This window comes from Daldinia childiae, assembly GCF_008694065.1.
Source record: "Daldinia childiae strain JS-1345 chromosome Unknown Scaffold2, whole genome shotgun sequence".
Classification (NCBI taxonomy): domain Eukaryota; kingdom Fungi; phylum Ascomycota; class Sordariomycetes; order Xylariales; family Hypoxylaceae; genus Daldinia; species Daldinia childiae.
In genome coordinates, this window is record NW_022984643.1 from 6,862,377 (window position 1) to 6,889,786 (window position 27,410).

General features: G+C 46.2%; 6 protein-coding genes across 6 annotated transcripts; 1 reads left to right on the forward strand and 5 right to left on the reverse strand.

Moving 5' to 3' along the window:
* Positions 1–340: 340 nt before the first annotated feature.
* On the reverse strand, positions 341–1,351 carry GL218_02671 (General amino acid permease AGP2; the record flags this gene model as incomplete). The annotated part of the gene is made up of 1 exon (XM_033579205.1): positions 341–1,351. One exon carries the CDS (start codon positions 1,349–1,351, stop codon positions 341–343), a length of 1,011 nt encoding a protein of 336 aa, XP_033438919.1.
* A 1,708-nt stretch (positions 1,352–3,059) lies between these two features.
* GL218_02672 (Reticuline oxidase) lies at positions 3,060–7,618 on the reverse strand (the record flags this gene model as incomplete). The annotated part of the gene is made up of 6 exons (XM_033579206.1): positions 3,060–3,206; positions 3,268–4,303; positions 6,041–6,356; positions 6,407–6,515; positions 6,565–7,099; positions 7,149–7,618. 6 exons carry the CDS (start codon positions 7,616–7,618, stop codon positions 3,060–3,062), a joined length of 2,613 nt encoding a protein of 870 aa, XP_033438922.1.
* A 1,676-nt stretch (positions 7,619–9,294) lies between these two features.
* On the forward strand, positions 9,295–10,531 carry GL218_02673 (uncharacterized protein; the record flags this gene model as incomplete). The annotated part of the gene is made up of 2 exons (XM_033579207.1): positions 9,295–9,668; positions 9,730–10,531. The coding sequence occupies 2 exons, from the start codon at positions 9,295–9,297 to the stop codon at positions 10,529–10,531; spliced, it is 1,176 nt and encodes a 391-aa protein (XP_033438921.1).
* A 645-nt stretch (positions 10,532–11,176) lies between these two features.
* GL218_02674 (Protein hob3) lies at positions 11,177–12,219 on the reverse strand (the record flags this gene model as incomplete). The annotated part of the gene is made up of 5 exons (XM_033579208.1): positions 11,177–11,571; positions 11,628–11,686; positions 11,739–11,886; positions 11,964–12,134; positions 12,207–12,219. 5 exons carry the CDS (start codon positions 12,217–12,219, stop codon positions 11,177–11,179), a joined length of 786 nt encoding a protein of 261 aa, XP_033438916.1.
* A 1,444-nt stretch (positions 12,220–13,663) lies between these two features.
* Positions 13,664–14,847, reverse strand: GL218_02675 (uncharacterized protein; the record flags this gene model as incomplete). The annotated part of the gene is made up of 2 exons (XM_033579209.1): positions 13,664–14,707; positions 14,797–14,847. 2 exons carry the CDS (start codon positions 14,845–14,847, stop codon positions 13,664–13,666), a joined length of 1,095 nt encoding a protein of 364 aa, XP_033438915.1.
* Positions 14,848–19,148: 4,301 nt separating this feature from the next.
* GL218_02676 (Conidial yellow pigment biosynthesis polyketide synthase) lies at positions 19,149–27,061 on the reverse strand (the record flags this gene model as incomplete). The annotated part of the gene is made up of 7 exons (XM_033579210.1): positions 19,149–20,071; positions 20,137–21,031; positions 21,108–22,256; positions 23,217–24,745; positions 24,838–25,213; positions 25,281–26,352; positions 26,514–27,061. 7 exons carry the CDS (start codon positions 27,059–27,061, stop codon positions 19,149–19,151), a joined length of 6,492 nt encoding a protein of 2,163 aa, XP_033438918.1.
* Between the last annotated feature and the right edge of the window lie 349 nt (positions 27,062–27,410).

Here is a 27,410-nt window from a genome sequence, read left to right on the forward strand (position 1 = left end):
ATGCCCTGCACCTCCAAGGCACGATGAAAGCAGATGTAAGTAACACACATCACGCTGAAATTGATGAGTTGCGATGCCGTTACCAGGCTAACAAACCAGTTAAGTACCACTGCAGCATTCTCGCTTACTTGGAGGAAGGCCAGCAACGCGATCATTAATACTAACGTCACGCAGTAGATAGGGACGCCTGTTTTCGTACACTTGGTGAAGAACTTGGGTGCCTTGCCCTCGAGGGCGAGCCCGTAAAGGGACCTTGACGCGCAATATACATAACTATTGCCAGCAGAAAATGCAGCAGTCAATACCATGGCATTGACTATATGTGGAAGGATTGGGATATTCAATCGATCCATAGCAAAACATATGGTGAAGCTGCCGCCCCAGGCGCGGCATTGGCGTTTGCCCGAGTCAATTCAGCGTCGTTGTATGGAACTAAGATTCCTACGCATAGAGACCCAAGCATGAAGAATGTAGTCAACCGATAGAACACTGCATTAAAGGCTTTAGGCATTACCACGCGAGGATTTTCGGCTTCTCCAGCGGCCATAGAGACGTAATCCGGACCAGCAATAGTAAAAGCCGCCCGGATCAAGCATTGCATAAAGCCCTGGAAACGGCCAAGGGATCCTGTCGTGTAATACTCGGCGAACGAGCCAGGTTCGTACCAATACCGAAAGCCGAATCGATCGTGCAGCGGATTCCCACCCACCATTACAACGAACGTAAATATAATCAACCCGACGATAAGTAACACCTTGCCGAGAGCGGCCCAGAATTCCGTTTCACCGTACCATTCAACAGCCAGGAGGTTGATCAGCGCATAAAGCACAAGGACGATTGCAATTATAGCGCCTGCCGGCACAATGTCACTCCAAAAGTGAATAACAACATTACATGCCGTCACTTCGAAAGGCACGAGCATAGCCTCAAAGACGAAGAAATTCCACCCGGCAGCAAAACCGAAGGCTTCGTCGACATAACGACCGGCGAAACGGATGAACGGCGAGGAGATGGGTAGATATGACACCATCTCTGCCATACACATGGTCACGGCAAGAATGACAGTACACCAGAGCGAGAAGGCAATGAACAGACTTCCCGGGCCACCATCGAGTAGTGCGGCACCGATCTGGACATAGAGGGCCGTGCCAATCGTGCCGCCGATGCCGATCAGTTGTATATGGCGAGCCTTAAGTTTGCGGTGCGTGCCGTCTGTCTCCCCAACCATCGCAAGGGATTCGATCTGGCTATCTTGCCGACCGAGGGCAATCTTCTCCGTATCGGAGAGACCATTTCCAACCGTATACCCAGGAGCTGAGGCGGCGGGGTATTCGACACCCGAAGATGCCATGGTGAGGAGATAACTCCTCTCTATCTGGAGCAAGTACGAATACTTCAGCGAGCAAAGAACCAGATGCTAGAGGAGATAGTAGTAATAATTATACTAGGGTGGCCGAAAATTCCTTTGAGAAGAAGAGAAAAGAATTCTTGCACGAAGTCCATTAGGCGGCGGCTTATTAAAAAGCAGTTCTTTCTTGCTGCGATAGCAAGGCAAGGCGATCACTAGCCAGGCTATATGATTAAGATCTAATCAGCCCAGTCACATAGGTAACTGGCAATGCAAGAAAACGCCAAAAGGCTAGAATGACGAGGAAGGATTCCCACAGTATTACCTACGCGGCCTTTTAACAGGTACGGTGAGAGAAAGATAGCATGCGCCAAGCCGAATCCGGCGCCTTGGTTCTAGGCTCTACCTAGGAGGACTTGTGGTGGTGACGCAGGGCTGTAACAGGGATCCCACTGGGGAATGTAACTGGACCGTTACTAGTGATCAGCGATCGGCTAAGGGTAGAAGGGTAGAAGGGTAGAGAGATATGATATCGGCACGATAATATGCATGCGAGAAATCAGTGACTGACTTGAGCGGAGCGGGAGCTAACCCCGGGCGAACCAGGTACCCGATAAGGGCTCGTTGCGATTCACCGATGGCGATGCAAGCGGCCGACGGGAGACAGAGAATCTGACATCAGCCCTTTTTTTTTTCTATCAACCAACCACCAGTAAGATGAAGTTGCGGCTTTGCCAACAGCCGATACGTGGGGAGGAAAGGGAGGGGGGGATTAGTGATTAGTGTTGGTATTATTATATTATAACTATCCTTGATTTCTATGTAGTTAATGTACGGAATAGAAACGAGATTGTTGATCCTAGAAAATTGTGACCGCTTTGCCAATGTTGTGACCAGTCTATTATCGGAACCTAGCGAATAGAACAGCGAGCCAAGGTTCTTGATTGGAATATGGCTTGTATGTATCCCGCTGCCGCTTGCGAAACGGCGGCGTTTTTCGGTGAAAAAAACTACCTAACCTACCTACCCTAGACCTACTAACCTAACATAACGCCACGGCTGTTGTCCATCAAGGCTCGGTCAACCCATAAAACCTAGCTTCACGCCATCATTATCATATCATACGTATGTGTTTTATATGTTTTGCGTTTCCCTTTTGTGTTTCCGCGTCTCATATATATTTTATCTATCTAGTATGCGCTTTGATACCGAAGCACTGACCGAGAACTTAAAAAGACGCAGCGGAAGTCGATGCAGTTGGTTTGGATTTTCTTTCTAACCGAGGTACCCGAAACGAAAGTTATGTCCCGATCCAACAGCATCCAACAACATCCAACATTTCACATGATTTATGTTGTGTACAAGCTAAGCTATGTACTGGGAAAAGCAATCAAATTACACTAGAGAGTTCTAATTGCAACCTCATCAAACCTCATCAAGATGGCAAGTTGACGGAATAGCTGTCTAAGCCCCCCATTCTAGGCGCCCTAAGCGTGGGGAATCCTAGTTCTAGTCTCTCTTGTCTTCCGGAGGCGGTTAGTTTGTGGGTAGGTCACCAAAAAAACGACTTCCCAAGAACTAATGTAAGGAAAGCCTCATATATACTTAGCCGGGGCTACCCAGGTAGATATCCCTTGCTAGAACTTCACGTTTGCCGCTGCTATCGCGAGTTTGCTCTAGTGTATAAAAACAAACTCGGGGTAGTAGGATTTCAATCTTTCAACTCGTCCGAGATGAAAACTGGTTCTCGCCGGCCACTAAGAGTACTAAAAACAGCAGTGGAAACCGCTGTCGCGAAGTCCTCGGAGTGGATCAAAATACCTAGCTCTTGGCTTGTGAACCAACTTGCGCGATCCATCTGCAAATCGCCTTGTTAGTATATCTCTATAATAGATCACGCAAAACACAGGTTCGCTTACGTTTCCAGACCCAAGTATAACATATTGAGCGTCTATTATGGTCAGTTTAAGATGCGACTGTACTGGCTCTTCTGCTGTTTCGTCGGGTTCATTTTTAGAGGCGGGACAATAATAATGGACATTCAAGAGTCCTAATCGAGGTTGTTGTGCTTCGATATCAATACCTAGGTTTGAATTTGCGTAGCTGTCGTGACTTGTCGATTGAGGACGCTGCGCTTTGAGTTTCTTATATCTCTTAATAAGTGAATTAAGACAACGAGATGTCGTAGTCCCGGCTGTGATGATTTGCTCTAGAAGCATGAGTCTCTCGTTACTTACGATGGTAACATTGACTCCCCGCTTTAAAGCGTCCACAAGTTTATTAATTACGATCGCAGATGTGAGATTTGGGGTTTGGATATAGATGATATGTTCCGACATGTCTAAGAGTTGTAGCACAGCCGTATTGAGAGGGGTCGGCGGCGGTGGTGGATGGGCGTGCCATGGAATTAAGTCAAACTTAGGATTGCGATGATGAGATGACGGTAGAAGAATCGCTGGGATCTCAGTACCCGGTATAAAGTCCTCGAAAGTACCGACGTGATTCCGGGGTGCTGATGTTAAACCGAGTTCAAGGAGTGTTGAAAGCGAAGAACGGTCATAGTCCATACCACGTCCGCCCTCGAGATGATTCTCAAGTTGCCTATCCCAGACATGACGGTAAAACTCGACCATGGTGGTCACAATATTGCCGCTGACTTCGACACATCCTTCCAGCCACGCCTCCCAACTCACATTGCAGCTGGGAAGCCAGGCTCTCTCCCGGTCGATGATGAGGAATTTTGGATGCATCACGCTAAAGGTAAGAAGAACAACTTTTGACACGCAAATCGATGAGACCAGCCTCAAAATTTCCTGGCTTGGCAGCCCTAACCGTGTGGTCCATGTTGAGGGTGGGTACACGTAGCCGCGCTCCCTAGAAAATGGATGGAATTTTTGAAAAAGGGACCTAGATGAGAAGCATATTCGTATTTTCAGCGGCGATAATACTTTGCTTCTGGGTTAGTTAAACGGATGCTACGGATGCGCTCGCGGCGTATTCAGCGAGCTTTTCTAGCGTTTCTCTCAAGGCGTCCAGAGTAGGTCCTTGCGCCCAGAAAACAAGTAACAAGAATAACTTCATGCTTAGCCGTAGTTATTGCAGGAGCAGCGATTTCAAGAATATAGATGCGCCAGTACCTATAGGCTCCAATTAGCAAAGGTTCTTGAGAGAGAGAGAATGGGAGAGAGAGTTAATAATAATTAACAAACCGAGAAGAAAAGATTTCACTATTGTAGTGCTTGCTAGACAGTCTGGATTAGAGAGGTAATAATCTGGAAATTCATTGTGTAAAGTTGAAGCATGTTCTACAAGGGAATGTTTCCATGTTTCTTTAAATCTAGTAAAAGAGTCAAATTTAATATTCCTTCGTTCCGTATGATCTGAGGTATGTCCAGTTTCTATAAGGTCCATAATACAAATGCGAATGAGAAGTCAAGCTTTGAAACGTAATCAAGCGATTGATTAAATCTATTGGTGATGAAAAGTTGTAAGAAAGCCATCCGAGGCTGGAGCAACATTGTTACGGTGGACCATTATGACATTAGTGCCAAAATCAAGAAAATAGGTGGCACTATGTCTAATAAAGTAATAGTAAGGCAAAAATACAGTATAAGCTCAATTAATATACGCTGTATACACAATTAACACCCCTTTTAACCTTATACCACAATAACTTTACCACAATAACTTTACGAATATTTATCTAAATATTTTCAAGAATATACTAATATTTTAATTCAAAAATGATAAAAATTACTATCCAAATCGCATGTAATTCGACCTAAGATTCGTAAAGATATTAAGACAGGTATATAGTCTTTTCTATTCCAAAAGTTTAAAAGATTAGCCAATCAGATATCGCCTTTACCTTAACCTCAAAATACCCAAATTCAATAACAACACTTACACATATTTAAATAACTTTACCAATATACCATTTCAAAAAATATAATTAATATTATTTTATAGCTTTGGTTAATGCGAAAATAATGATACAGGTTGCATATATATATCTTTTGGCTAGCGTATCGTATAGCGTATTATATCAATATCCAGTAAGTCTTATACGGCACGTAATATCCTTTATAACCACCCGTACACATAATAGCCCTCCTTTTATACTACGCATTATCTTTACGAAATAAATCAGCAATATTATAAGATTTTAATAATTTTTATTATATATTAAATGAAATACCAGTATTTTATTTCAATTTATACCAATAATACTTAAAAAGTTATTAATAATATAAATAAGTAATGAGAAAACTTGTATATACCCCGCATAGTATACTGTGCACTTGATATATTACCCTTTTTAGACAGCCCTGACCTATTTTCTTGATTTTGGCACTAATGTCATAATGGTCCACCGTAATTGTGCCTATGGAACCTTAGGACTTTGAATGTAAGAAGCAAGCCACACCTTGTCCCGTCAAATGGTGGCTGAAAGTAAAGATACATGGATAAACTTTCACTTCGCCCTTTTTTTTCTTTCTTTCTTTCTTTCTTTAATTTCACTTGGTTATTAGGTACTTCATATACCAACAAGGAAATGACTTGTTTAAACTCTATGTTAAATATTTCTCGATTTGTTAAATTATCCGTCTCAAAACTTCTCGCTAAATGGTATCTTGCATTTATGTACACGAATGTTCCCCCACGCAATATATCTACCTAGAGGTATGCTACAGAAGCTCGGACTTCTCCGCGGGGCTGATCGACACTGGGTAGTAAAATAGTTCTTTGGGGTCGAGCTCTGCCTTGAGTTGCTGTAACTTGGCCAGATTCTTACCCCAATACATCTCTTGTGCCCTCGTGCGGTTTAGATTTGTGTCTGGGTAGTTGAAATACATTCCCCAGTCGTCCGCCGTTAAGGGAGCCGTTGTAGTCTCCGCCCAATCGTTGACGAATTTGAAGGCCGTGTCCGGAGCGCCGCTTGTCGTCATGTAGAACTGGAGGATGTATAGCTTGTCACGGTGTGCATACGACGTCAAATTTGGGTCAGCTTTCCACACCGCTGAATTCTTGCCTCCTTGGAGGTCCAGCTGGATATACCACCGAGTTGTCTCCTTCTTGGCGACGTCAACCAATAATCAGCAAAGTTCTTTGCCGCAGTTCCGCTCAACCCCTTCAGCTCTAAACTCTTGCCGTAGAAGTTCTCTTGCTATAGCGAGTCAGCTCTTTATCAACGTTACTAGGTCGGGTTTACTTACCACTTGGGTGTAAGGATACGTCTGGTTAAGTTTCATAGTAGCAAAGTGTTCGAGGCCCTTGATCCAAGTGGTCGTCTGGGCTTGCGCTATGGACGTCCCGGTCTTGTTCAGTAATGGCGCCAACGCAGCCTCGAGGTCTGTCTTGTTTCCTTGATAGATACCTTCCAGCTGGGTGAATTGGCGCGTGGCGAAAAGGCGCATATTCAGCTCGGCTGGCATAGTATTCAGGGTATAGTCTTCTATCGCCTCCAGAACAGCAACGGATGTATTCTTTTTCAACGGCATATTAACTACGAACCATGTGACGTTTGCTGGGGGCTCAAACGTCTTAAGCTCATAGCTTGTGACAACTCCGAAATTTGAGCCGGCGCCTAGCAGACCCCAATAGATCTCCTTGTTTTCTGTTGCCGAGGTGTGAACAAGAGATCCGTTTGCTAATGCAACATTCATTCCAACCACCCAGTCCAATGCGAGGCCGCGCGAGTGAGAACTCATGCCGAATCCACCATGGAGGATATGACCGGAGATGCCAACACTGAGTCGTTAGTTATAGCTATCATTTATGGCTATGACTGAACACTTACCCTGGACATGTTCCATGGGATATAGCACGGTTTCCTTGGGCGTATAGCTCTGCTGCTAGGTGACCCAGTCTCGTACCCGAGTCCACAGTCGCTATGTTGGTCTCCGCGTCAAGCTTAACGGAGTTCATGCGATCCAGCTCGATGATAAGGTGACCGTCCTCTCCGCCAAGACCTAGAGACGCATAACTATGCCCTCCGCATTTCGCGGTAACCTTATACCCCAGCTTTGAGCCGCACGATATCGCGGATTGGATCTGCTCTACCGTGGTCGGTACGGCAATGGCTGCAGGTGTAAATTCCAACCGCTTGTTGAAAGGCGTTATATCGCGATTGTAGTCGTCCGAACCGATCGCATCTACAACTGTCTCACTACTCGAGAGGCAGTCTTCTAGAGCAGCACGCCTGGTGAGGACAGCTCCCTGGGCGAGGCTAGCCACGAGCCCGAGGCAGAAGGCCGCTGACGAATGCATTCTGTTGGTAGCTCGGTGAATGTGATATTTTTTTTGAGATGCCACCGATGCGACCAAGGAGTCCAATGGCTTCCTAAATCTCTGATCTTTCAGAGATTGATATACCCTCGACTCGGCCAGTTCCGTTTGTAGAATCCCAGCGATGCTCGAACGACGTGTCGAACGACTCTATAACTTTATCACAGACTTCTATCCATACTTAACTTATAGCGGACGTACTGTCGACGACGATATAGGGCTAAATGGTCCGATACTTAATATCGAACATCCTTGGCCGTCATCCTCGGGAGTTGGGAGGCTCTCCAGGTGGATGCCCCCGGGGATTGACCGACCAAGTGTCAGACCTTTCTGATAGAGAAGCCGAAACGTAGGAATCTTGACCCGAACGAAGCGTGCTGTATCCACGCCAGTGGGATCGTGGCGATCTTCTCGGCTTGCCAATCTAGTTTTCTAGTAGCACGATATCATATACAGCCTATATGAAACCTAGCCCGTTAACATAAAAGCTAATCAAGTACAGCAGCCAAAGCGCGCGTCTATATTAAATTCACCTCCACACTCTGGGGTACAGATCAAACAACCGCTTAATACTGACAAAAACCACCTGATATATGCGTCTTCTAGTCCCTTGATATTCCAACACTAAAAACCCTTTGGTCCCTTTGGTAACTCTTAGAAACTTGCGTCATTACTCGCGAGTGCCGAGCGTCTAAGCTCGGCAGGTCGGGTTAAGAGGCTTACATTTACGATACGCATAGATTGAAGTTTTAAAACCCTGACCCCCATCAAATAATCCTACGGAGCATCATGCGCCATATTGGCAAGTCCTCCGATGGCAGGCGGGCGGCCTAGACGGTGTCAATTGCCGACTCTTTAGCTAGGGAGATAGACGCAGTGTCGTCAAGACCCATCTCGCGATGAGACCATGCATAGCCCAATGTGCGGCATATCAAGGGTTCTCTGGAAAATTTACCAGGTCACGCTTCTACCATCTCCAAGTTGGGGTGCATAATCTCCCGCCAAGAGGGTACAATTCCTAAGCGCCAGCCGCGTATTGCACGCCCGTAATCGAGAATGGAAAGACTGTAATTAGACGCCGTAATTACCATGTGCTGTCTGTCCATCAGGACGCAGGACCGTGCCTCCGGGATCGTCGCGGGGAGTGTGGGGTGTTCTCTGGGGCATCGTCACATCGAGCAAAATACGCGATACTATGTAGCCAACAAAATGGCTTTATCATGGGCCTTTAATTAAGCTAGGGTTCACTATTCAGACGACGTACCGGATCAATTAGCCTCAACCCCCCCTGCCCAGAGTAATTCCTCCTGTCCGGAACGTTGCACAATCGGGATGACGTTCCGAGTCGTTGCCATTTGCGCTCGCGGAACGAACTCGTCGGCCTGGTTAGCCTAGTAGCAATCTGTTCGCGACAACTTGCCCTAGACTGGCAAATTACGATACTGCTTTGAGGCTGTAAACCAGGAATGCTGCCCTTCGGCTGTACCCGTTAGGTCCTAGTATTCTCGCCTCACGATACAACTCTGTCACCTCAAAGGCGAACACATTCGCTTCGTCTTCAAAAAGTCCAATCCCTAGTTCGTTTCTTTCACTTTCGTTGAAATTTCTCTAGCTTGGCGCCCTCCTCTCGCTCCATTCATTGTAAGACATAGTTTACCATGGCATTCTTCAAGACATTAGTTCTAGGAACACTGGGCTTGGTACCAGAAGTGCTGGGAGCTAATCTACTCGCATCGCACTATACCGGCAAGATCTTCTCGCTCTCTTTAACTGGCAAAGGCAGCAATGCTACCTTAGTCAATAAGTCATCCGTGTCAGGATGTGGAACACTACCTGCTTGGCTGCACGTGGACTCAAGAGTAGTATATTGCGTCGATGAGGATTGGAATGGAAGTGGTATACTTGCCTCTTACTCTGTAGAGTCGGACGGTAGCTTGAAGCAAACTGGACAAATCGTAACTTCAGGCGCTAGCGTTCACGGCACGCCATATGGTGGTAAGGATGGTAACGGCTTCATCGCCACGGTCGAATAGTAAGAGACTATCCGTATCCCCTCGTTGTGATTAGGGATTAGGGGTTAACAATTGCTTTAGTGACCCATCAACATTGACGAGGTACAAGCTTCCCCTCTCTGAGGCTTCAACCGTCCTGGCGCAATCCAAGTTCAACATGTCCGAGCCTGGTCCCAACTCGCGACAGAATGCGCCTCACCCACACGCTGCCCAGCTTGACCCATCCGGAAAATACCTTATCGTGCCGGACTTGGGCGCGGACTTAATCCGCATCTTTAGCATTGACGCCGAAACGGGTGACCTTACGGCGTGCGAGCCGGGCGTCGCTGGCGCAGGCGACGGGCCGCGCCACGGTGCCTGGTGGGCGCCTACAGCCGGTTCCACGGACGGTCAGAGGCTATACACGGTGAATGAGCTAGGTAACTCGGTATCTTCCTGGACTGTATCCTACCCTGACGGGGGGTGTTTATCCCTCAAGAAGAGCCAAACGCTAGCCACGTACGCCGAAGGTAGTGCAGCACCTAACGGCTCTAAGGCTGCCGAAGTTCACGTCTCGGGTAACTTTCTCTACGCAGCCAACCGAGCGGATGAGACGTTCGGTCCCCAAAACGATTCCCTAGCCACATACAGCATCGACCCTAGCTCTGGTGACATCAAGTTCGTCGAGGCCACCCCCGCGCACGCCTGGTTCCCTCGCACATTCTCGATCAACAAGGCCGGCGACCTCGTCGCTGTCGGTGGACAGACGAGCAGCAACGTAGCTATCATCGCACGCGACCCCGAGACAGGCAAGCTAGGTGACCTCGTAGCTAACCTACCGGTTGCGACACCTGGCACTCCCCAGCAAGAAGATGGGTTAAGCGTTGTTGTTTGGGTCGAATAGATCGACAGCAAAAAGGGAAAGGGAATTCTAAATCCTTAGATCCTTAGATAAAATCATCTTTTGGACTCGAGGGTTGCTCGATGGTTTAACTGTTAAGTATATAAGACTTCGTCACTGTTGTGGTATTGTATATACAGAAAAGGATTGTATATATTTTGAAATTCGTGTCTTAGACCTAATTCATGATATCTAAAGGCTACCAAATTGACGAGGAGTGCTTGTGCCTAAAGTCTCAGGTACATTAAAGGGATCATAACAATCTAAAGATGGGGGACACCCTCGTATTAAACATTTATACCGACGTATATTTCCGATACTAACTGGAAGATTTGCGATTGAAGGGGACCATAGAAATACAAGGTTAATATGTGGTATCCTAATACAATAATGAATAAGGAACACAAAGCGTATCATCTCCTCGAAGACGCAGAAACCAAATCTACTTTCAGAAAATACTCGGCTGCTATTCGCAAGCCCGTCGTCCTGCTCGGTATCTAACATGAACCCGTGAATCGTGCCGCGGCTTGTCCTAAGAGTGCCCTACCTATGAAAATGCCAGCCCAGACCAGAACCATCGCGCCTAATGAAAGCCCTCTTTTTTTTTTTTCGTCTAATTCCGCGTATTTGTACCTAACGGTAATGCTCCTATACTGTGCCACTGATACTGAGTTCCCGAATCTCTTGCAATACTTGCTCCACTCTCGAGTCCAGTTGACCTTGGGCGTACTGCTCCCTAGTGTCCGCATCCAAGTACTGTTGGACTTGAGCCATTCTACTATAAGCCTCAGCGCAGAATCGGAGTTGGATCTTGACGAGGGCTTCGAAGCTGGGGTCGAGGTAGGGTACTCGAAGGTCGATAAGCTGAGGTAGCTCTGTGGATAGCTGCTCGTTGAGCTGTTCGTAAGCAGCCTTGGCAATTTCCATCTCCTTCTCTGTGCGTGGAAGTTTTGTTACATCCTTATCGGGTTTCTCTGCTAACTTCTTGACTTTCGCTCGTAGCGCATCGTAATCAAGTAGCTTGTGGCCACGCTTCTTGATGCCTAGGTAGATTCGGTGTTAATGGTGAATACGAATAAGGACCAAATGAAGAACCTACATTCATTGACGTCGGGGAAATATGCACAGAACCTAGTGATAGGCTCTAGTACTGTTGTTCTAGAAGATGTTAGTTCAGTGATCTCAGTGTCGCATCTCGTCAGACCTGTACCTGTAAGGACCGTCCAGCGCTTTTATGGTCTCTGTATCTAAATCTTCCACGGCTTGTTTATAGCTTCTGCTAACACCGTCCTTAGCTCCGGCATCACCATAGAAGGCATCTATCGTCTCGGCTATGCGCATTTGAGAGGCAGTCATCGCTACAAAATAATGTTAGTATTACTGCCCAAAAAACTTCGCACTCTCGGCTTTAAAAGACTATCGACTTTAGGCTTACCTCGTATCGAATCCAAATATCCTCTTGCTTCCTTCTGAAGACGTAACGAAGCAGCTTCCATTGTCCGAAATCGTCGCTCCTCGACTTCGTAGTCACGATCGTTTGTCTTTTCGACATGGCCCGTCTTCATCATCACCTGGGTCGTTGCACGGTTGACATTTTTTTTGAATCCTGTGAGAGGAATAAGTTAGAAACAACTGATTGAGTTATAACTTGATGCCTGATATAATCGGAGGTTCATACCTGCCCACGACATGATTGCGACTGTGCTTCGGTCTGTTCTGTTCTGTACTATTTGTATTGGTGGTAACGAATAGTCGGAATTCAGATATGTAATTATGGTCTAGATGGTAGGAGAGTGAGAACCGTTTGAGAGTTGTCGATTTGATATTAAAAGTGAGGTAGAATTGTAGAAGGATTGACGAATCCGAATCGTGTTTGTAGGATGATTTGGTTGATTTAGGTGACAATTGGTCCAAGGCTTTCGTGGCTGAGCATTTGTAAATCCATGGAATTCAATCATTCATGATGGCAACCTGAATCCATCCTACGTCAGCGAATTAACTGCGCCACAGGTACGGCTAGTCGGCACCCCGCCAGCTAGCCCGTCTACTGGTTCTACCTCTTTGGTAGGTACCCCGCTATAACTGGTTAGTTCCGATCAGTGGCTGAGTTGAATCTAGGCTTGTGTCCACTTAATTTATTTTTCGCCTATGAGAAGCTTAGAAAACTACCTACGTATGAAGACAATTATCTAATTTTTACATTCTACCTTCTCAATTCCTTCAACATTTCCCTTTGCTCGAAAAGGAGGGCCTGATTGGTCCAAGATATGTTCAATCCTCGTTTCTTGATTGTCAGTCTAGGCAATCAAGCACCATATTACGACTGCCTCCACTCTGCTGGCCATTTTGCACTTGCTTCACTACAAAGGCTACTTAGCCCAACCCAACCACCATTCATATCTAACCGATACGGCGGGAAAACCTGCTTGGCCTCGACAGGCTATACATATACCATATTACAAGAGCCCAACGCAAATGAATATTTCAGGTCCTTGGCTTGCCAAAACTTGGAAGGAGACGCTACAATATCACCAGTTGAAACCATCCGAACTAAGTCTCGTATTAGTTCACGATGATTTAGAGGAAGATCTAGGTCACGTTAAAATTCGAAAGTGGAACGCAAGCCATCGAGGGCACAATGGTGTTAAAAGTGTCAACGCGAGCATAAAACCTGCGAACTTCCCCGGCGCATACTGGTCACGCATATCGATCGGTATCGGCCGACCCGATGCCAGAGACCACACATCTGTCTCCGACTATGTGCTAAAGAAAATAACCAGATACCAAAAGGATGTCATTGACTCTGAAGTTGGTCCAAGAGTTCTTGAATGTTTGCACGAAATACAAGAAGGTTGGGAGCGGGAGTACAATAAAGCGGCTGCAAACCCCTGAATTTCTCTCCTGTGGTTGAGAATACCGATTTATTATTCCGGACCCTATCCGAAAGAGCAGCAGATAAGTGCGTAGACTACGAGTATTCGTACAAATATGGCTCTTATTCCCGGGGCCTTCAAATTTCAGCATCCAGGATATTGTTTACCTCAGACAACTTTCGTAACATTCCCGAGTTGTTGGTACCATCTCAGTATTCAAGAATGAAATTCTTAGGTTAGATTCTTTTCATGTATGTGCATTCTAAACACTTCCACTGAACAAGGCCAAGACACGGTCGACACGCCAGCGAGGCCCATCCCCAAAGCAAATATAACTTGCCGCCAATTTCCAGATAAGCGAGTGTATCATATCTAATAGGGGGCCCTCTACTTGGTTCGAATCCCAGATCTGTAGCACCCGATCGAGTTGCCTAGATGATTCGAGGCTTAGGCATCTACGAAGCTCTAGCTCGACAGCCATCGGAGATAACCACCTAGTGGTATCCTGGCCCTTTGATTTATAGTCGTTCATGACTTGTTCCTGCAGAATGAATGCCGAATCGATTTCACCAGCGGGATTGTTTCCTTCAATATAACCACGGTCGCGGAATTCGCGACGTGCTTCCGCCAATGCTATAATATATCGTACATTGTGTAAAGGCGGTGAATGCTGAACCATATTCCAGATTACTTCCCTAGCTTCCCTTGCTACCCGCGGATTCGTATGTGCGTATAACTCAGCCCTCCGGCATTGCTCTAGTAGAAGCTCGCCACAAGCCCAGAATAGCCGACCGGCAAAGGTGCTCATCCCTTTTCCGAGATATGGAATGATGTCCGAAGGAGGTTCGTCTACCCGTATGAATCGAGATGTGTCAAACCATAACCCATAGTCCAATCTTGTGCTCATCCATCCTATGTCAGTTCCTCTTCCAAGCGGAGTCGAGTCCTGAGACTTCAAGATCCAACCTGACCGAGCACCGATACTAGGAGGTATTCCTTGTACATCAATACCTAACCCAGTCGATGATTCTATGTTCGGAGATGGTTGTGACGACTTCACAATGCGCTTTGTTTGATTGTCTCTCTCATCGCAAAGTTGGGCAACAATATCTTCGTCTAACCCAGTCGCTCCAGCAGCTTCCTTGATCGCTTTGACCAGCTCGGGGCGATCATCATGTCGGGCTACCCGAACAATTTTTGAGATGGCCTCTTTTAACCTCTGGGTCTCGCTACGCTTATCTCGTGATGTGTTACTCTGGCGCTTCCGGAATGCGCGCTGTGCGATCTTGCCGCGTTCGCGCCGTCGCTAAACCTACATTAGCTGTGATTCCAGGATACTAAGATGCCTACCTCTATACAAGGATGAGCAATCTAATAGGGGCATTCGTTTCTTACGCGCAGTTCTTCTTCGGCCTGCTCCAGCTGCTTTAATCTTTCAGGTTCCATTGTAATGTTATGCTTTCTCCGCCTAAGATTTGTGTATTCGAGATATATGTACCTACTGATTAAATGTGAAATTACTATACTTACCTTTTATATGCAACCAGCACTCGAACCTTGGAAGTGGGCATTTGTGGAAATAGCGGGCGAAGAATCACTCCGATGGCGTAACATCACGGAATTAGTAAGCTTAAATTAGTTACCTTAGGTAAGTAAAGGAAGGCAATCCTTATCTGCTAACCGCTGTGGACCCCATTTGGCACATACCCACTTTATAGGACACTTCCCACCAAAATACTATATTTTCAACCTTAAATAATATTATATATTGATAATATTTATTTGAGGCTAATATTATCTGGTAGATAATTGATTTATGTTTTTAATTATATATATATATTAGATTTAAAACGGTAGTTATAATAAAATTAATATTTTAATATATATATTAAATTCATATATAAATTGGGTGTAAAAAACGTTACGATAATTTATTTTTAAGTATTTTATATTTAAAGCTATTATTATTAAAAAGTTAATATATTAGTTTTAAATTATATACGAAATTTTATGGCTATAATTAAATTAAATAGCTTAATATACAAATTGAAAATTTTGCTTATTAAATATAATATAATTTAATATAAGGTTATTTTTAAATTTGAATACTTTAATAATAAAAATATTAATAATAGCCAATTGTATTATGTATATAAAAGATTTAAAATGTTATATAACCAAATTTAAATTTAAAATATAATGTTTTATTATTATAATATTTTAATTTCCTATATTGTTAAAAAATATTTATTTTTATACCTAATTTATATATAAAAACGATATACTTTTTATATGTTATAATAACCATAACAATTATGCTATAATTAAATTTTTTAATTTTATAAAAAGTATATTTTTAATAATGCAACTTTATAAAATATTAAATAAATTTAGGTTTTAATTTATTTATTAATATACATAATATTATTCAAAATTAAAAAGGTAATAGTTTTGGTGTAAACCTGTGCTACAAAGTAGGTATGTACCAAATGGGATCGCTAGCGGTTAGTAGCGTTACCTTTTATAGATAGCTAAGGTATACAGGTAGTTACCTTCTAAAGTATGAATAGAGTTTACATATCTATATGTCATCAGGTAGTAGTGGAAAGGGTTAAGTGCTCAAGGTTAGTCCTATATGTAATAATAGAATTTATGTGATCGCATAGGTTAGGCATTTATGCACCTATCAGTTAGTTGGCATGAATCTAAAAATAAATAGCCTGAGCACTGATATAAAGCTATTGACCTTTGGTAAACTCAAGCATTATATCCTTAATATAATTACGGTAAAGGACTAGCTGAGAGTATATATGTAGCTTTGACTTGTTCTTTTACTTATTAATAGACAAAATACTTGGTTGTGGGCACTTTAAATCACATCCGCTAAAAGACCATTATCGTAAGTTTACGATAAGTATTAGAAATGCAGCCACTATAACTGTATTTGATCAAAGTTACTTATACTTCCAATTCTACCTGACAAGATTACCTGACAAGATTTAGGAAATCGCCAACTGGAAGGAGCAGTGACCATATAAGTACCTAAAATAGCATAAATCTTACGTCTGTGTGAAGTAGGTAGATAGTACCTACCTGCCTACACATGTAAGGTACCTAACCTGTCATTAGATAGGTAGATGTACCTAAGGAAACTAACATCAAGATTTTACAATTTATTATAAAGATCACAACGCAAGATAGTTTCGCGTGGGACAGTTAGTGTCAGTAGACACCTCACACTGGCACGCCAGCGCCAACACTTGATGACTCTTCGGGAAACTTACAATGAACTTTATCACTACCTATATTCCTCAACTTGCGTGTCTTAATTTAAGCAATAAATACTTAAGTAAAACCGTACTGCTGGTCGGCCTTACCGTTCTTTCACCTTATGATGTTTGCTACATTCACTACCCTTGTCCTAATATCCCCAGATGAGTGTACCAATCTGAATCTCTATCGACTCATTGTGTATCAAGGTATGCTTGACTCACTTTCCACATAGATAAATTTGCATTGGGTAACCAGTAGCAGCCAAGTATTTGAAGCTTGAGATAGGATCATCCGCACGGAACTGGGTTTTCGTCCTCGGGCGATAATGAAGTCACGGCCACTACCTACCCATACCGACCAAGACTATTTCTACTTGCAGGTACTCATTATTGCCTCTATATTTCAACTCTATCAACTTGCCTACACCTATTCTAGACTAACAGCGCGACCAATATTACCATTCTAACTTTGGTTGATAGGGAGACTGTGGGTTTTGTAATCAGCCTTACTTGTTGAAACCCAGCTTTAAAAGTTGTATCTATCTAAGCCTACGCCGCTATGGACTTCCAGGGAGAAGCGACATCTGACCAAGCTAAGAAGCATAAGGCGCAAGAAGCATTACGAGAAGCTCGCATTAAGCTCTACCTTCGTATTGGACCAGAGAACGCGCTGAAGGTTGAGTCGGGCTTAAGGCCGCAGCTGTCTCCAAATAGCAGCACTTCTTCTTCGCATACACCATCCAAAGCTCCATCAAGCCAGGCCAGCGAGGCTGGTAGTGAAGCACATGGATCAGAAACGCCGCGAAGTTCAACAGATATGCTCCCCCGCCGTCCGTCTCCATCGGCGCGGGAGAAATCAAGACCTCCTTTCAAATCTACTAAGGATACATGGTATTTATGGGATAATTCAGTCAACCAATGGCCCTGGAAGCAACACGAAGCACGCTTCAGATCGGGGAAGAATGCTCTTCGGATAGTCACGTCGTCTATAGTAAATTTCTGGCTAGAGCATGATCTTCTCCGAAGCAAAATTAAAATAGATGGATCGCTCGACATGGAAGATGATTTATCCCAGGTCGACTCCATCAACCATTGCACTGAGATTGTTATCAGGCACTTGGCCTTTCAGAGAAGGTTTCCCGAAATAGCCAAACTCGAGGAACAGAGACGCGAGCTTAGCAGTCCCGACTATATCAATAGACTGAACGTTGTCGCCAACGAACTGTTCAACAGGACGGAAGAGTTTTTCCACATGGTCGTTAGGATTGCGAAGCATCATAATGGATGGAAAAACGCAGATATGAAGAGCATAGGGATTGGAACCAAAGTCGGATACAGAAGGGTCGCGGCAATTATCCCGGTTTGTCTCGTGGTCTGCCATCTCCACTCCGCCATGAGCTTAAAATCGATAATTCTAGTCCAGAACAATCCTCATACAGCACTCATGAGACAGTTAGTAACACTCTTGAGTCGGAGAACGTTGAAGAACGGCCCGGGACATGGGGCCCTAACAATCCCGACGACGTGGAATGGTAACCATGTGCAGGAAGGAGATTTAAGACAATGGTTTTGGGGCTAACTGTACATGAATTAGCCCTCCTACTGGATAAGGGAGTTTTGAAGTCCGGCTACTTATTCCTGTATTTTATATTTACTGCTGTTAGCCTCGGTCACTTTATTACGGGGTTACACTATATTATATTATTATTAGTGTTATATTTTTGCCTTGTTGATGAACGCCTAACTATTTGTATTCTACTTAACTATCATATGTATTAGTATATTGCATCAGTGTTATCTTGCGCATTGTTCCAACTATGAACTCTTAAAATTATCTTTTAATCTAGGCAAGAAAAAAACGACAATCTAAGGCGACTTTATTTGAGTCTGTGTAGGCTATTGAATAATTTTTCGCCTGTTTACTGGGCTATCTTAGGTACATTTGGTAGATGCTTAGAATATTGAAACAGTCTTACGCACGATCCTTTACTATATTTTCTATCTTTTCTTAAGTATATAAGAGATCATTTGGAGCCACTGGGTTACTTGGTTACATTACTAGTCGACCGAATAGTCCCGGCTGACTCAGATATAGTATGTCTGGGACAATGGTAGTTGTACAAACTTAACTTAATCCCACGTTACCATCTACCTGTTATAGGGCGACCAATGAACGCTCGCGGTGCCCTAGCGAGATGCCTATTCTAGTAACCCCGCACACACCATTTACCCCGCGGGTTAGGCGTATAAATTAAAGCTGAGCATTGATTCGTCAACTAGTAGCTTTTATTGTTAATTTTATCGGGGCTATATCCACGAGCTTTACTATTAAGTACCTAGGTACGAACACTAGATTTCATTGGTAAGAGACATTCATCCTATAAAACAGCCGCTACATGCTATACTCTTAACATATTGCCCAACTTTGACCAACTTTGAGTCAGTCCATCAGCTAGATTAAATCATACAATACATCTAAGCACCGCTAACGTGACGAGATAAGAAAGCGTAACCATCATTAATAGCCCGAACGGCCTCTTCATTCCCTTCATGACTGCGATACATATCAAACAAATGCGCAGCATTGCTTATAAGTCGTAATTCCGAATCGATGCCCCGGCTACACAGCTCATCGGCTGTGCGCTGAGCTTGCTGCCAAGGAATCAGGTCGTCTTCGTACGGGTGCACTAAGAACGTAGGCGTGCGATAGCTGCCGTTTCGAATGTGTGCTAGTGGGCTGATGGCTTGGACCTGGCTGGGTGTAGGTGTTGGTAGTTGTGGCGTTCCGTTCTGCTGTGCGTTCTTCTTCTTCTTTAGGCCGTGGACTAGGACTGGTACTGTTTGTCCGTGCCAGTTCATGTGGAGGACAATACGCGAGCGAGCGTCGTTCTTGGCCATCCATCCGCCTGCTGCTCGTGACCCTGTGGGAGGGTTATATGCCGTTATTGGCGAGTCCTCTACCCCGTCTAATAAGTTGTACGTTTCTGTCATGACCGCGTCTCCGTAAGGCTTGTTCTCTCGCGACCAGGATTTATCTTCGTAGTCGGTGGGGCAGTAGAAGGCTAGGATGGCCTGCGGCGGCTGTAGGCCTGTGCTCGGAGCGCTCCAGCCTAGGCTCAAGGCTAGGGTACCTCCGGTTGACCAGCCAACTGCGACTACGCGATCGCCGTTAATTCGGACGTCGGATCGCTTTCTAGCGAGGGATGGTAGTGTGTTGCGTACCCATCTTAAAGCGTCGCAAACATCTGTTATAGGGCCCTCTTCTAAGGTGGTCTCTGGACAAAGGCGGTAGTCGACACTAATAGGAACGAAGCCGGCGTCTAGTAAGATCTGGGTTTGCTTCGGACGTATGTCTTTTCGTGATAGCATTACGTGACCTCCGCCATGTACCATTAAAGCTATACTCCTTCGCAGTTAGTAAAAGAAAAGATACGAGCGAAAAGGGCTAGCTAGTGGTTCTTACCAACAGGTCGCGCATCGCTACCGGTCTGTAGTGTTGGTGGGTAGTATATATCAGCCTGTAATGGTAAGGGTCCAACATGCTTGAATATTACTGTCTCCTGCGTCTCGGGAACTATCTCTAGCTCTTGGTTTGAACTATTAACCGCCGGACTCAAAAGCTGGGCAGATGGTGATGCCGCTATGATGCGTAAGATTTTACTCTCCTCGCTAGAACCCGTCGACCAGTCAACCCATTGGAAACCCGACGCCTGGAGCTTCGTTTTCCATCGCGCTGCAGGAATCAGGGCATGGGTGCGATCGTCTTCGAACAGCCACCATCCTTCGACCAGCCCCCAGACAAGGTCGTACCAAAACAGGTTTTCCTCGTTCTCGACGAGACATAGCAACCCGTCTTCGCGCAGTAGATGTCGAATGTTGGTGCACGACCGGACAAGGTTCGAAGTCGCATGGATACAATTAGTTGAGATGATCAGATCGAACCGTCCCTGGAGGTCCGTGGGAGGTTCCTTTTCAATGTCTATAACCGCATATTCCATGAAAGGATATTGGGCGAATCTCCGCTTGGCAGCAGCTACTAGCGATCGCGAGACGTCCGAGAAAGTATATACGATCCTTTTCTTCACGTCACTCTTCTCAAACAAATCAACTAGAGTTTTAGTTGTTCCGCCAGTACCCCCACCGAGCTCGAGGATGCGGATCTCACGCTTGCCCTGGAATCTCTCGCACACGTTGGACAAAAACCGCGAAAGGAAGGACGTGGCGGCTCGGAATAGGGGTGCGGTGGCGTATACATCTCCCATTAACTTGCGCGCCTCGGCATCGCCAAACATAACGGCCAGAGGATCCAGCCGGCCTGCAAGGCAATCGGCGAGCCGAGCGCCAGTGTTGCGCAGGAGCTGGTGTTCGATTGCATATTCGGGAAAGTTTTCAACGATGGCATTATGCAAACTCCTGAGACGACGCACGAGTCACAGGCTGATCCGTCCGGATGGCCCTACTACTACCGTCTTTAAGTGTAATTAAACTCGCGTCTTCTAGAATCTTGTGCATTTGGGCTACGAGCTTCTCGTGTTTCGGCAGGTATTTAAAATCGGGTAGACGTTCTCCAGAGCGAAGCGTACGTATGTCACAGCCCAGGTCGGCGAATGCTTCAACGGTGTATGCGACGACTAGTTGTGCTTGGAACGGGTACACGGCTTTGTGGAAACCTATCAGATCGTGCTTCTGCGCGTCCTCATCGAATGTGTTTCTGTATACACAGAGCCAGTCATTAGCAACAGCTGCGATGCCCCCGTCATCGTTAGAATCTTCTTTTTCTTCGTCATCCTCTTCGTGGCCATGTGTCACTTCATTTAGGCTTTGTACTGCAGGAGTGGGAGTATGAGTAGAAGTAGGAGTAGGGATAGACGACTCCCCTCCTAGAATCCGGATTAAAGATTGGACATCAGTCAGGTCCTGCAGGTCGTCAATAGATAGAGTCACTCCGAAGTGCTTCTGAATCTCGCTAGATATCTCGGTGATCATTAGCGAGTCAACACCCAAGTCAGCGAGGTCGGCGTCCGGTTGAACCTCTTCGATGCTCATTCCGAAGATGTCGCTTAGCATTTTGCGGACAGATTGGTTGACCCCAGAAGCGGCAAGGGGAGTAACACTAGTCTCGGACTTCGTAGTCGTCGTCGTGGAATGATCATTATGTCGCGTTATGTCGTTGTTAAAAGGTACTTGTGGTTGCTGTGGTTGGACGGTATCCGCGAAGACGTTATTTGTGGTCGACGAAAGCGAGGTGGATTTAGATGGTGCAGGAGTAATGGTGTTTCCATTTATCTTGGACAGGACCCTTCGTAGTGATGTGAGGGATACCTGAGTAAACTCGGCGCCCAAGAAAGCCAGGACAATAGAACCTGTTGTGGGATCTAGGACGAATACGTCGTTGACGAGCGTGTTTTTGCCCTTGGCCTCCATGTTGGAATATACTCTCCACGTTCGGTTCTTAGAAGATGTATCTTGGCTAACTGACTGTAGTAACGATTCGCTCCATAGTACTTCTCCAATGGCGTTGCACACGGAGACATCGTCATCGCCACCGCCTTCCTGTAAGCAATTTGCATGAATGCCCGCAACCTGCAAGAAATTATCGACAGCTAGGGGATCGGAGAGAGCAGAAGCAAGACTATCTGCTTCGGGACCGTGTGGCATAAGTACATCGCCGACGACTTCTCCATTAAAAAGCGATCGTATTACGGACCCCTTTATAGTATGGAGCGTAGTTGACGACACGACTGAATATTTTATACAATATATCACCGGCAAGACGGTTCGCGTCAGGAGATGAAGCAATTTGGTCATAGCGCGATCTTCCTAACAAGCGCCCAAGAGATTGGAAGCGGGAGGACGCTACATCGGCGTCGATTAGGGCTATAGTACCTTGGGCGTGGTTGGTGTGTTGAGCTGGCGATGCAGGCCGGTCCCCGGTTTCAGGAGATGAGAAGAAACGGAATGACCATTTCGTACTGTTACTTTCCCGTTTAAGGCCAATTCGAAGAGATCCACTGGGTTTTAGTCCTAAGGGCGAAAGGATATGCATATTTTCTATTTGGGGAACTTTAGAGCTGCTCTTCGCCTCGGCCCCTTGGGATGCTTTCGCGGCCCGGATGGCCAACTCGAAATAAAACCTGCCGGACATAGGCTCTGACCAACAACCGCGTGGCCTTTAACGCTTAGCTCGAATATTTCGTGTGAGACATCCACAGCGAATATAGCTTCTCCGTCCACATCTCCAAGTCTTCGTACTAATTCCGGTTGACCCGTAGTAGGCGGCGGCGCCTCAATCTCAGCCTGTGGTCCATAAGGTCGGAATTGTATCCAATGTTTTGTCTTGGCGAATTGATAAGGGGGTAGATCCAACCACTTGTACTGATCCGTTTGTCTACCACAGAAGGCCCAAAAGTCTACATTTAACCCAGCTCCCCAAAGCCCAGAAGCAGCCCTAGAAAGACTACTCCAAGGGTTGCCTTTGCCTAGGTCAATCGATAGAAACACGTCTTTTTCACTACCTCTTGTGGCTGGTAGGGCGCGACGTACCATGCCAATGATTGGGGATACCGAACCAGCCTCGAGCCAGACGGATGACGGATTTTGATTGGCAATTCTCTGAATAGCCTCGCCGAAATAGACGGGTTCACGGGTGTGGCTTGCGATCTTAGCAGCATCAATGCTGGTCCAACTCTGGTTGGGCGAGCATGTCTCTAGGCGAATTGATGGCTTTCTCCAGGTAAGAGTTGAGGCTAAGGCTTGGAGGTCATCCAGAATGGGATCAGCAAGGCGAGAGTGATATGCATGGCTGTTAGCTAGTCGAACCGTCTTTAGGCCTGGCGTCTCCCGACAGATCTTCTCGGCCGCATCTGCTGCTGCCGTATCACTAGCGAGTACGATATTGCGCGGGCCGTTGTAGCAGGCTACGTCGACGGATTGCTTTTCAGCAACTGTCTTAAGCAGGTAGTCGAGACGCTCCGTGTCGCCCTCAATCGCCAGCATGACACCGGCGTCGGCGCCCCAAAGTTTCTCCATTAAGCGAGCCCGGCCTGTAACCAGGCGGAGGCCGTCAGTAAGATCCAGGCTACCGGCCACGACAAGCGCTGTTAGTTGGCCAAAGCTGTGACCTATCAAAGTACTTATTTTCAACCCAGCATCCAGCCAGGCCTGGGCACTTGAATATTGCACTGAGAATAACATGGCATGCAGGAAGACCAAATCATCTACAGGGGTCGGATCGAATATACGCGGGAAGAACGACGACAATCCTAGACTCTGGCAAACCTCATTACAGCTTTCGAGATGAGCTCGTAAAAAGGGTGTATTCTGGACGAGATCTCGTGAAAGGTAGATGCTACGGCCTGTCTGGCCACCGAAACAGAGCACTACTGGTGCTGGCCACTGTGTCGCGGCTGTTTTCTTCTTCCTGTCGATGCTTCTCTGCAACACAGGGCGTGAGCTAGAGGCAATAGCTTCTAGGTCTTTCCGAAGGGCGGAAAGACTCGCAGTAGTCCACGTCGAAGCATATTCGAGCATTCGGTTCTGCTTGCGGGCTAGATTATACGCTACATCGCTTAGTTGAATCGAGGGGTTCCGGTCCAAGAATGATTTTAATGCGGCGCTGTACGCGCGAACACTTTCTGCTGTCTTCGCCGAAATGAATATTGGATATTCGATCTTGTTATCTTCTGGCAATTGATTTATAACATCTTCAGCTGCCGAGCTGCGACGATACTCACGAACAACAATAGCGGCATTGCTTCCAGCCGCCCCGTAGTTGTTAATAAGGGCCGCCCTCCGTGTGCTTGTGTGCCATGGGCGAGCTTGTGAGGCAATTGCCATCTTATCCGGCTCCAAGGCGGGAATCTTTGGGTTAAGACGAGTAAAGTTAGGCTGCTTAGGAATTATGCCGTACTGCATCATAAGTAACGTCTTGATAACTCCCGCCACTCCTGATGCGGCTTCGGTATGACCGATCACATCTTTCACCGACCCTATCACAAGCTCTTGGGTACGATTCGGGCTACCGAATGCACTTCGTATACTAGCACATTCAATGGGATCACCCACAGGGGTTCCTAGAATTTTCCCTTCGTCAGCATGGTTTTGAACGAATATGCGATGGATACCTTAATTCTATAGGTTAAGGGGCTGGGATATTTCAGCTTACCTGTTCCATGAGCCTCCACATAGGAAACCTCTGAAGGCAACACTCCACCTCCGGCGAGGGCTTGGAGGTATAGATCGCTTTGCGACTGTGAGTCTGGTACAGTGATAGGACTGCAGCTCGAGTTTTGGTTAACTGCTGTCCCTGTGATAGTGCCAAGGATGTGGTCATTATCAGCTATAGCCTGTGCTAAAGGCTTGAGGACTAACACGCCGGCACCCTCACCACGACAGTATCCATTTGCCTGGGCATCAAAGGCCCGCGAGGCACCTGTCGTGTTCAAGAAAGAGGCAGCTGCCAAGTTCTGATAGAATGTAGAGCTTGTGATTACATTGACACCTCCAGCAATGGCGACGGAGCAGTCGTTTGTTTGGAGAGCCTATTGATTCAAAAAAGTACAGTCAGTAACCTGCAACTCTGCGCGTATAGTTCGTGGATATACTTACCTTGCAAGCATGATGAATAGCAACGGCGGATGAAGAACATGCCGTATCGAATACAACAGAGGGACCAGTCCAACCAAAATAGTGGCTGACTCTACCACTGATGAATGCTCTTATAGCTCCAGTAGCCGAGAACGCGGTTGCGTCTTCCGAAGCTATGTTGTCCTCGTATTCGACGTAACCCGCGCCAATGTAACATCCCACAGGGCGGTGTGGTGACTCTGACCCATCCGCGTACCCGGCTGATTCCATGGCTTCGTATGATACCTGGAGTAGAAGCCTCTGTTGGGGGTCCATTGATGCGGCCTCGCGAGCAGACATGCCGAAGAAGCGATGATCAAATGCATCCGCCTCCCGTAGGAAGTTACCAAAGAAGGGACCTTTAGGATTACGCCACAAGTCCGAGGACTTGAACCGATTTTCAGGTACAGGCGTGGTTGCATTTCTACCAGAGTTGATCAAGGACCAGAAGTCTTCAAGAGAATCAGATTGCGCGTATCGACACGCCATGCCAATGACGGCAATGGGCTGTGCTGTTCCCACGGCTGTCGGAGGAAGAGAACCGCTCGGGGTCGTCTGACCAGTAGCCAAGTTGCCGGTAGTTATACCGCTAGAAGGCGAACTTGTTTCTGGTAATAGAGACTGGTCGAAGTACCCGTTAGTGGGGGTATCAGTAGCTAATTTGAGAGATCGAGGCACGGCCCCTGGGCTGCTGCCAATTGGTATTATTTTAACCGGCTGGCCATCCCATGCATCCAGCGTTGCTTGAACTGTTTCATACCACCTACATACACCCACCAGGATGCAGTCTAGAGCGATTTCTTGAAGCGCCCCTTTCGTGATAATCTCCGTGTCCAGGGTAGATCTCAGGGGCACGGTCAGCCGTTCAGCAGCCGGAAACTGGAAGTGTTCATTATGCTGAAATAGCAATTTTAGTTGTTGAACGATCTCGGTCCTATCTGGACTGGTCGTGTGATATCGGCCAGAAAGACCAACTGGCTTAGCGGATAAGCCGCCATCTGCGAGTTGTCTAGCGAAGCTCGTAAATTGGCCCTCTGGTATCGTGAGCGTGACCCTGTCAATATCAGTCACGCAGGAGATATATGCCTAAAAAAAGCCATATAAGCCACGAACAAATGTTAAATATAGGGATAGCCATATCATAACTTACCTCGGAGCAAGACGCCAGCGTCCTTTCAAGATGCCCCTTTTCGATACTCGAAGTCATCAACCGACCACGTAGAGCTAGACCGGGAAGAATCTCCACCCTCATCCGACCGTTCTAGTTCGTCTAGGTCTATGACGGCCCCAATACAAACCGCGAGGCGAATTGCGGTGGCCGTCCACTTCTCTAAATCGTCTTTGTCCCGTGCGCTTGCTACAGCGGTAGCAGCTAAGAAGCCAACACAGAATCCTTGTACGGTACCTTTATGGCCTAGACGGAGATATTCGACAATTTGCGAAATAGCAGTTAATGGAGCGAGAAGTAAGTTGGAAGGGGAACCGAACCGGGGCGCCTCTTCGTTCTGATTCTCAAAGAACGTCCCTAGTTGTTCTAGTTGCTGCTTAGCTCTTGCGAGACGCCTAAAGTTGGAAGAACTCGGTTGAATCGTAGTCTCCCATAACGAGGGCAGCTCCCTTACGATATGAACGAGGAATCCAAGACTAGGATCCTCCAGGATTGTCTTCCGAAGGTCTGTAAGACGAGACGGTACGAGCCGAGGGATCTGAGGCCCGAACAATAAGAGGGTGTTCGCGGCCGAGTTTGCGGCAGCTGCATACATTTCTCAAAGATTGATATCTGATATCTGATGGCGTTACTACACGAGATGAGAGATGTTCTTTCAAGGCCACGACACGCTCTATATGTAAGTGAGCCTTTAAGTATATTATGTTAAGTAATACTGTTATTGCGTCTCGATCATGAAGTTGATTCATGCGGGTGCCTTGTTGAGATGTATTTTTAGGGGCTGGATATGTTTTAGGGGTTGGGACATGTGTTTATAAAGACGGCGGGCTCACAAACTTGGGCATCACGTTTACACGATAGGCCACTCCTACGTGGGAGGCGGTACTTCCTAGATGATCAACATCCGTATAACCAGTTTATGGTTCGTAAGAAAAATATGGCTA